Raw genomic sequence first — 10,980 nt, 5'->3', positions numbered from 1 at the left:
TATCAACAGCTCATTCCATGTTGTAAACAATAAAACCGTACCCGAGGCTATATAGTCCAGAGGTCAATTAAGATATCGTGGAGTATCACAGCATACACAATATTGTAATTGCTGTTGTACTTTGATAATCTTAATTATCTAATAATGGCTGAAATCGGTCTATCTGCAAGTTTACTTGTCTATGTTTACGTGTCTAAACATGGACTAGCGCAGCATGTATGGCTAGCTATCCGGACACGTACAGCCTATATCTACAGGCATGACATTGTACATGTACATGTGTACACGGTAAAACCATAGAGAAAGGACACAAGCTAGTCTCTCACGCTATCGTCATGATCGATGACTCATGCGTGCAATAATACAGTGTAACATAGATGGGTGTGTACTTCAGTAGTCTTGGATCAAGACGTTGTTGTATATTATTGTATACGCGACCACTTGCCGCAAGAGGGCGTTATCACAATGAATCAGTATAGTGCAGACCAGTAACTCGACTCCTATAGATCTCAGTGATAATAACATGAACACGCACTTGCAAAAATTATTAAAAATACCCACAACTCGCCAAGGTGTTTGAGACACCCATCAAATTAAAATTCTCATCTTTCATTTTCTGTTCAATTTTTGTGTGGGTATCACTCAGATGACTTTTAGGAGAAAATTCCATCCAAAGTTGATTACCCTTAAAAGTAGTCCATTGGCCCATCGCCATTTTGAAAAATGATGCCTAGAGATACGCTCCATTGCAATATAAGGCAATGTTAGGCCCAATTTGGAATTGGGCTTTAAAATTGGAATTTCATCCGAATTTCACAGAAATACGAGCTCGCAGTCCTGTGCACGGCCTCCTGCATCCTTTATTTTCCTTTTTTTTTTACAAACCTTGAAGCTCATGGCCGTCAAAATGATCTGATAGCCACATAAATTGAGGGCATATAAATCGGGATTTGGCTCGCGTACAATAGCCAATTTGGGCCAATTTACTCGTCTGCACCCACTCACTCACGAACCGATATCACAACGTCTTGGGAATCGTATGAGTACAACCAAGTAAATAGACCGAAAATTCGTCCGGCGAGCTCATGAATAATTGTTGTACATTCAAATTATTCTATATTAGTGTGTTCTTAGAGCCATGAAAATGGGGGATTGAAGACATAATTTATGGCTATTCACCTTTGTCCCGGACTTAAAGCTTCCAATTCTGCACATTTTGGATGCAATTGGATCCGAAAATGGCACTATTTAGCCATTCGTTGAGGGATACTTTTTAAAAACTGCTACACCTTTCCAGTTTGGGAAAACTTCGTTTTAGGGGTCGTCTTCTTTGGGTGACAATTTCTCCAAAAAGTCATCAGTGAACCCACCAAAAATTGAAAGGAAAATGAAAGACGACATGTTAATCATAATCTGTGCAGCCTGAACACCTATGAGTTCTGAGTATCTGTAAAAGAATTCGGAAGTATATGGGGATTTATCACTGGTGTCTATGGGAATTATTTTTTTGGCTGCAGCCTTATATAGCGGGCGTTTCATGCGCGCGCATACCGTGTTCTGTCTGTATGATGCAGCGCGCTTTTAACACCTTTAAGTTAGCTACGAACACTCGAAGGAGTGACAATTCACTTATTCCAGTGAAACTGCATTCCCGGCCGTAGGGGCCAGGCTTTTAAGAGTGAAATTCATTCCATCGGACGGATCGAGTTTTCACTCTCGTTTCCTCTGGACTGATTCTTTTTAGGGTTATTTCAGTCTAAAATTGGAATGATTTTAACTTTATATCGTCTGGTCCCTTCATTTTCAATCTAACTTTGGACAATGGTGTTAATTGCCTCTCAAAAGTGGGGCGGACATACCTTGATCAGAACCAATGCGAGCTCGGCGAAGTGCGAAGCCCTTATACAGCGTGGGGTTCGGGGCCCGCTGAAGGCCCACCGAACATTTTGTTTTCCAGATGATTTGTGTGGTACGATCTGAGGCAATTTGCAATCACTTTAACCAATTTTTTTTGGAGCCAAATATCATAATTTAAACATCATTTTCGAGTTTAGAGTCATCGAATCAGCTATTCTGAGTTATAGAATCAACTGTATGCTGGCATTTTTTCTGGGAGGAAAAAAGTGCGGGGGGGGGGGGGGGGGAGGAGGGGCGGGGCGACAAACGTATAATATCACCTACTTTAAAAAGTGTGGGGGGACATGTCTCCCCCGTCACCCACCGATCTACGCCCGTGACTTTGGAAATTAGAGAGTAACGGTCTTCGGTTGAATGTGTATATACATGTTAGCCCTTCCGCTTTCTATTTCGAAAAATTAAAATTGTATCGTCTAAAAGTGATCAAGGGCGGATCGGGGGGGGGGGGGGGGCAACAGGGCCCAATGCCCCCCCCCCCCAAAAAAAACGAACCCAATTTTGTTTTTTTACTAGTGACGTCGCAATAAAGGCAGGCACTGCGTACACCACCATCTTTTCCTCAAAAAATTAGTCAAAGTGGTCAGAAATTGCCTCAGATCGCACAGAGCATCTAGAATCCGTCATTTTTGGGACCCACTTTTGGGGGACCAAATTTTTTTAGCCCCCCCCCCAAAAAAAATTGTGTCCTAGATCCGCCCTTGAGAGTGATTTATTCATTTAGTACATTTCACTCTAAAACGTCTGGTCCCCGTATAGTTTCGGCGGTAGGGCGAATTTGAAATAGATTGAATTTTAATTCTTTGGCTCAAGGCTTTCTAAGACGTTAAGGCCAAAAAATAAATAACCGGTCTCTGGTCAAACCGAAGTTCCGGTTTTTTTTTTTTTCAAGCTTGAATTGCACAGACAAGGTACTATTTTGCTTTTTTGTGTCATTATACATTGGTGTCCTCCATAATTTGCCTTGGTGCCCTTTATCATTAGCCTTGGTGCAATTTCCCCATTCCTTGGTGCTCCTTGGTACAAAAATTTGAGGAGGTGCGGCAATAGAGGGCGCTGTTGTAGCTTCCGTGTTAATTTGAAAAAAAAGGTTGACGCGCATATCTTGTTTGCTGTGAAAATTTGATTAAAATCGACGCGCGCGCTGACAGAGACCGAGGTATTTTTTTTTTGGCCTAAAAGTGGCAAACCAGTTCGGCTTTTGTCCATGTTTCACTTTATTCGTCCGTGCATATAATGTTTTCCCATGTCTTCTTCGGAAAACAAAAAGTCAGTTTCGAATATGTCCCAAGCACGGATTTGTCCTTCGGCCCCTTTCTCTATTTAACTTTCTCCATTTTGTTCAATCACCTCATTCGTGCATGACATACCATGAAATAAAAACATCCCCCCCCCCCACAAAAAACAAACATCGATCTTATGTCACACTTTTCACAGCAAACAAGATATAAATTTCAATACCCCTGTCATCGCCACTGATGCATTAAAGTGAACGAGTTTAGATTTCTATGGAATTTGCAATTGAATAAGCATATAGCATTCCTGTCTTTTGATAACAACGAGAACCCACGACTTGCACAAGTCCATTGGTTTGATTTACCACAATCGTAATACAAATGTACCAATATCAGAAGAAGTATACTTACCATTAAATCAAGCTAATTCCTAAAACAACACCTTAAACGAATGGCTTTCGAGCCTATAGCTGAAATGATAACCCGCGAAACTCGGTCATGTTGGGTAAAATCTTCATATAGGGCGCCGGCCGTCTTGTGTTTGATAAATATAAGAGTTTCTCCTAGTTCATTTAAATAAAAAAAATGTTTTTTACATAGTAACATTGAGCTTTGTAAGACAGACAACGTTCCCCAGATTCACCTGTCGCTCGATTTGAAATTTAGTTGGTGACCAAATCGCCTCCCAACACTCGGTAGGAAAAGCGAAGGAAAAAAAACATGTAATGTCATTTTAAGCCAATAGAACACTGGCTCATTTTCACGATTCTTCTCCGATGAATGATTAGTCTGCAGGATATAGGACAGCCATTTGAGAGTAATTTGTTTTAACTGCTAATTTTTTTTCCACAGTGTCAATTACATATGGTCTCATAATCAATCATTAATGAAAAATCGATGTCCCTTTTTGTCCACAGATATTAGCACGGTGTACCTCATTCGCAGGTTAAGAGCGCTTTCAGCCACCTAAGGAGACTGAGTTCCCAATATGCGATGTATTTATGCATGCAGACATCGACGTGGATAGGCTCACTTAATCAACTCCCTTAATCAACATAACCTGCATGCTGTGAATCTATTTTCATTTTGTCGGATAGTAGATAGATTGTGCTACTAGATTTGAAAAAGCTGTACCCACGACGGCGTACCTTTAAAGACACTCCCCAAAATTCCCAAATTGTGGCATTGTGTTCGGTTTTTCATTGACGGCACACGGACCATGAAAAAAGCTTGGCCTTTTTGTTGAAAGTATCCGCGTCCCTGACGCCGTAGTTGTTTGTGAAAACACGACAAGTTTTGTTCACAATGCAGTGGGAATTTGTTCCAATGCCACGGTCCTTATTGTGATTGCAACTTCCGTCATCTCGATTGTTAGCGAAATCCGACTGCTGCTAGCCCGAAATTTCTCACGGACTTCGAGACACTACAATATATAGAAAAGGAACGCATGTAGAAGCATTTCAGATTAGCATCGAAAACGACGGTCTAGCTTCAAGTTGTGACAAGGATTGAAAGAAAAAAGGCCTGAGTGCTCCAGTTTTAATGTTGATTTGAAATTTGTCTCATAGCCAACTAATACCCTTTCCTCCATTAGCTCCAGTGAAAGCGAGAGAAGGGAACTTGATTGTTTTTTTTATTGAACATACCATTTGAAAATTTTGAGAAAATATATTTGGTTTTAAAGATCACTGTGAGAGAACACTAGTTATGTCCTTTAAACAACAGTATTTTATGAATGCCCCCAGCTTAAAAACAATGCCATCCCCTTCCGGTTACAATTTCTCTGCAGGAGTTGCACACTGGGACTCGATAGAGGATGATGTAATTATTTTCACAACAATTTCAAAAGATACATTTCGTATTCTGGTTTACTGTATTTCTAGTTTTACTGTAAATGTGCAAATATCTTATAAATATCCCAAACACTTTTTTCAACTCTGTATACACACAATAAATTACCTACAAGATAACTTTCTGGTAAAAATATATAGCAAAACACATAACACGAAGAGTGCAATGGGGAAAAATGATAAGTTTCCTTGCAAATCACATTAAAACTTTTCTTCCATAATAGTTTACTTGCAGTTTTCAGGTTTTTCGGTTCATCCAATTTGATACACCTGTGAAGCATGTATTTAAAAGAGCATGTTCGTCCGCTCATGTGTAAAAACAAATCACTGAAATTGATCCCTGTCAGAAGTTATGCATGTTCTACTAAAAGAAGACACTTTGACAGCTGCCCACGGGATGATAAATGCTTCGAAGCTATTCAGCCGAGTGAGCACCTGAGATTACACACAAGCATTCATATACAAATGAAATTTTAATAATTTTAGTAAACACTGAAACATTATTCTTACTGTCTGATTTTGTGTTTTGCATAATGAGGAACAAATCATTGCAATTTTTTTCTGAAATAATGATGCCGATTTTCGTCTGTTTTCCTTTGTAAGTTTTCGTCCATGCATAGAGGTTTGAAAACCTTCATGGTTCATTGTTCATGTACATGTATTTAAAGGGTATTTATCAATGCTTATGGGTAAATGATCAGTGTGATATTCGTATTACTGGTGAATACAGCACGTGAACTTTTCACAGTTACTAGAAAACAACAAGTACTTTATTCCTAATGTGTTATTTTTTTAGTAAATGGAGCGAGGCAGATATTTATAAATACTTTTTTTCCAACTCGGTCGATCTTTTCTTTTTGACTCACTCTGTATTTTGGAGTTGGAATTAATACATACGATATATTTTCCCCAATATGTGGATTCAAACTAAATTCATCATTGGCAGAAGTCTCTGTGAACAGATATAGGTTTTATTAGAGCGTCCATGACATAAAGTTTACTTAGGAACATATTTTGTGCAACTTTCTACTTCTTTTAAATGTATTAAAACTATTTTGACATCACTTTTCGGTCAATTTTATTGAAAAGTACACTTCTTTAAACGTTACAAAATGTCCATGCTTTTCCTGACAACATTCAGGAAGGCAATGATCAGCTGTTGTGTGAACCCAACAATTTGCTCATTGAAAACATTTGTGAAAAACGTTTGCCTATTGGCTTACTGTCTTGTGCTGACACAACAACGAATCACCAAAGAAAAGAACTTTTACGACTGCTGCAAAATATCCCAAATTCTGCCAACTGTTGGTGCTGAAATAGCTGCAACATTGAGGTTTCAGCCTAAATGACATCACACTTTTGCACATGAATATGGAAATTTGCATAAGCATAAAAACAAAAAAGTACCAGCTACCAGAATACTCCTGAAAATAGCAAAAGAGGGTTAAATGGAACACAAAGGTGCTTTTTCAAGTATTGCATTAGAAAAAGGTACATTACATGGGCCCAAAACAACTTGAAATTACTGTTTAGGCACTGCATCCTTAGCTCGATCATCATGAGTCCCTGAGTGATTGCTACTGAAAAAGGAGTAAACTTCATGAACTTTAAAGCCCTTAGCACGGAAAAGGTTTCCACTAAAGCACCAGTTTAAACAAAATTCAATTAGATTATAAAGTGGTTCTAAATGTTTATACAGTTGTAATCGGTTCTTGTATTTTCTGGTTCATAGTTTCATTATAGCCCAGTGGTCTTTACAGACCTTATTCACGAGGAAACCTTTTCGATCGTGTTCCCTGAAGTTGTAATCGGTTCTTGTACTTTCTGGTTCATAGTTCCATTATAGCCCAGTGGTCTTATACAGACCTTATTCACGAGGAAACTTTTTCGAACGTGTTCCCTGAAGTTATAATCGGTTCTTGTATTTTCTGGTTCATAGTTCCATTATAGCCCAGTGGTCTTAACAGACCTTATTCACGAGGAAACTTTTTCGATCGTGTTCCCTGATTCATTTTTTTAAAAATAAATTGTAAACTGTTGAATGGGATGGTGCCAGACTTGGCGTGCGTTCAAGCCTCACTTTAATTTTTGTTTTAAAATGTGGCTTAAATCATTAGGGTATGTTATTTTTCATCAGAGCAGGCTGGTTTAATTTGTAATTAACTTTATTCATTGCTTTCATATCTACTCGCAAGTTCCCCAGAAAAATGAAGACTTTACATGGCTTTCAATTTAACATGGCCGACTCGTGAATATTGTCTATTGGGAATTTGAGAATACCACAATGCATGTGTTTCCCATTTACTATACTTGTTTTCCACTGTCACGAAAATAAGTCCTGTATCTATTTCTCGGAATTTCCCCTCGATCCACGTGTATGCACCCCGCCTCAAATTTAAGTTACTCACCAGAGAAATAATACAGATCAACCTATTCTTAGTTTTCATGATATATATATATGTCCTTCATGAAAATCAATCGCGTAAATACTATCAAAGAAAACTGATGGCGGATGTGTCATGTAACCCTTCTACTCTGTGGTCTTACAATAACTCTGTCTCAGACCAAAAGATAAATTTGCTCCTACATTTTTTAATCAATGAGACAAGGGCAGCATGCTTTGTACACCTATACTACACTTCCTACACTCAGCACCGGAATCGACATGGCTGACAATTCCCCCCCTCCTCGTCCGCCACTTTACTGTTACTGCGGAGCTCATATACGGTATGGCATTTCACGAAGATTAATTTGATTCATATCATCTGTACTCGTCGAGAACACTCGCTGTCAAACAACACGACAGCTACCTCTCTCAGAACAATGATAAGTGACCGGGTGATGGATTCAAGGTTGCTGAAAGAAGGCATACAACACGAGAGCGAGTTCGTGATTTTAAACACTCGATGCTATTATCCAACAGAGGCAACGTTAGACCCATCTCAGCTAGCTACGACAAAGTGCTCTTGTATTCGATGCACCAATTTGACAACTGCATGTAGAGAAAAACCTGTATCTGGTATTTTTGTGTCTCGGTCAATTCCAAGGTGTGTGGTGTTGTGGAGATGCAGCATAGCCTTTGAAGAAAAAAAAACTACCCAAAATTTGGCCTGAACTTGACTAAACGTATCTCAGTTCATACAGTGAAAATACAGCTTTTGGTGAAATGTGGAATTAAGCCAGCAGCAAATCAATGCAATGCGGTTGTCTGTTGGCATGATAATATGAGTGACAAGACACTGGATTGCTGGACTCATTGTAAGGCAATTAATCTATACACGTCGAATATTGACACACGTGAACTATTGTCAGAAACCACCCAATTCATACTACGACTGAATGCATTCTGTTACACAACTGTTTCCCAAATATTCACTCGTCCAGAATTTTGTCCAGAATAAAAAGGCTTTGAGATTTCCGAGATAGTAGGGTATAGTGTGCTCAGCTGGAGCTAGTTTGCCTGCTTGCTCCAATTGTTAGCACCGTGGTTTAAAGGGGATTCATTTCAAACATGCGTCAGTAAATGAAATGGCTCTTGAATTTCCCCGTGGGTTGGGGCACATGGGCGGGGCAGGTTCGTAACACGCCAATCTTTGCATCACAACACTATACATTTAATTTAAAAGAACTAGTAGGCCTACATGCAGATTGTTTTTAGAAATCACTTTACAAGACAATCACATAATTTAACACTTTCTAATATAACAAAAGAGGGAACAGTGATAAATAAACTTCAGCTTCGTAGAGATGTGGTCCTCCTGATGACACTAGCGGTGCAGCCAGGGTGTGGGGGACCGCTCAGGTCGGCATATTTGCGGTACCGCGCGATGCTCTGCAACCAGCAGTGGAAGTTGATCCTCTGATTCTCAGTGAACCAGTTGCTTGCGTAAGCGGTGGCCACAAGCATGTGGACATCCTGCTCGAAGTGAGTGCCGCAGCGGGCGTAGCTGTCGTAGCACCTCTTGACGCAGTTGAAGATGCGATTGCGGTCCATGTAGTCGGGCTTGCGGAGGAGGTGGCAGGCGATCAGCAGGGACAGTTTGGAGATGCTCTCAGGAGAGAAACCGTAGGGATACTGGGGATCAAACTCTGGGGTGCTGTTCAAGTGCAAGAAGGTACATTCACCTTGTTTGCGTTGGAGTTGGAGTCGGGCCTCGCACAAGTCTCGTTCGAGCTTGCGACCGCTGCTCTCTGATGTCTCCAGCCTCCTCTTGGTCTGCTTGAGTTGCTGTTCGGTTCTGGACAGCTTGTTCTCCAGGTCCTTGACCAGCTGATCCGACCACTCCCTGGACCTAGGTTCGTCCAGGTCGGGCTCATTGGCGGTAGCCGCTATTTTGGCGCACTCTCCCTGGTGGTGGGGTAGCTCGTAGCGGCTCACCACCGTCTCGCACCCGGCACACTCGACGGGGGCGTAAGCGCAGCTGGTCCGGTGCTTCTCCAGGGATTCAACCCGCATCACAAGGCGGCAGCCTCGGTCGCCGTAGTCGCACTCCACTGTCAGGTTGCTGACAATCTCCCGGATGGCCCAGACGGGGCTGACTTGAAACTTGCTGACGGAGGCCCGACACTGGGGGCAGGAGCCGCTCAGGGGTCGTGCCAGCCAGGTATCAAGACACTGCTCGCAAAAGGCGTGACCACAACGTGTGAGCACGGCATCCTTCATCACCGTCTTACATATCCCGCACAGCAGGTTCTGATCCGGCTTGGAGACGAAGCTTTGGGAAGCCAACCCCATGATTCCAAGTACAAGCGAAGGTGAAATTCTAGCCTGAAAATCCAAATCAAAGGCAAGAGTCTTACTCTAAATCTGGGTCATTTACCAATTAAGAGTAAGTTGGCACTGAAGTACAAACGACCCCGCAAGCATCCTCACGATTTCCCGTATTATACAACACACTGTCACACCAGGCAAACATCAGTGAAATTTAACCAGCTGTGCCTCAATGAACGGCTAGGTTTCGATATGTTGAAGTACATGTACATGTACAACGCGCATGCCACACAATTTCCTTCTCGTAAAAATATGATCATAAGCTAGTCTCACCCTCAGTTGTACATGGCAGTTTGTGTGCCCTATCCGATAGTACGTGTGCAGTGACCTCTCCTGTCAGAGGCTAACCCGCCTCCCGTCCTTGCCTATCGTGCATCTACAATAGATCTTCCTGGGACCTAAGTTTATGCGTGCGTGTACGTGTCAAGTCGTGCTACGGGGCACCCGCATATATGTACGCGTGATTACTGCGATGACTGCAAAAATAAAATTATGTTTCTTGCCATAAAAAAATGATATGCCAAAAATACACATTCACATATTGCACGATGGAGTGAAATCATTACTCCATTGAAATAAATGATTTTATAACGACTTTCATTAAACCATTTTTTTTCTTATTAAAAAAAAAAATTGACGATAGAGACAATATCATATGTGATCCGTGAGTGCTGAGAGAACTGGGTGTTATGGGAATAATGAGGTGTGTATTTAGGGTGGGGTCGAGCAAAGCATAATGCATGACGTCCTCATGGAAGCAGAAAGTCCATTTCACACTTTTTCTACCTTCAAATTGGACTTGATGAAAATGTAATTGTTAATGAGGAAAACAAACAGAAAATAATTAGTTCTCAAACCCGACATCAATACTCCAACAAAAACATCTCACAATAATTTCCATAACTCTAAAATCTCATTTATATCCTCAATGTGTCTATATTAATATATTTTGTATTTTTATGTGCTTACAAATACCTTGGGAGTAATCGTCGCAGATCATATCAAGAGCGTTTCGAGAAACAACGATATAATTCAACGCATGCTTGCGAATCTCTCGAAAATAAATTATGCAAGTGCTCTCGTACCATCTGATATGATGCTGGCCTGCTGCATTTGTTTCCTTGCATGTCTGTTTGAGGAGACTATTTGCATAAAACTCGCGGTCTATTTGCATAACAAACCTATCACATTTGAAGTGTTGACAGTCGGT

The 10,980-nt window shown here is 40.8% G+C and overlaps 1 protein-coding gene across 1 annotated transcript; it reads right to left on the bottom strand.

Annotated features, from left to right (window-relative positions):
• Positions 1-6,824: 6,824 nt before the first annotated feature.
• LOC119742668 (tripartite motif-containing protein 26-like) lies at positions 6,825-10,176 on the bottom strand. Its single transcript, XM_038218819.1, has 2 exons — positions 10,044-10,176; positions 6,825-9,767 (listed from the first exon to the last, which is right to left on the bottom strand). The coding sequence occupies exon 2, from the start codon at positions 9,732-9,734 to the stop codon at positions 8,733-8,735; it is 1,002 nt and encodes a 333-aa protein (XP_038074747.1). The 5' UTR covers positions 9,735-9,767; positions 10,044-10,176; the 3' UTR covers positions 6,825-8,732.
• Between the last annotated feature and the right edge of the window lie 804 nt (positions 10,177-10,980).

Source organism: Patiria miniata, unplaced genomic scaffold (genome assembly GCF_015706575.1).
Source record: "Patiria miniata isolate m_02_andy unplaced genomic scaffold, ASM1570657v1 HiC_scaffold_6, whole genome shotgun sequence".
Taxonomy (NCBI): domain Eukaryota; kingdom Metazoa; phylum Echinodermata; class Asteroidea; order Valvatida; family Asterinidae; genus Patiria; species Patiria miniata.
The sequence above is the reverse complement of the archived record's forward strand: the minus strand, read 5'-3'. Positions and strand labels throughout refer to the sequence as shown.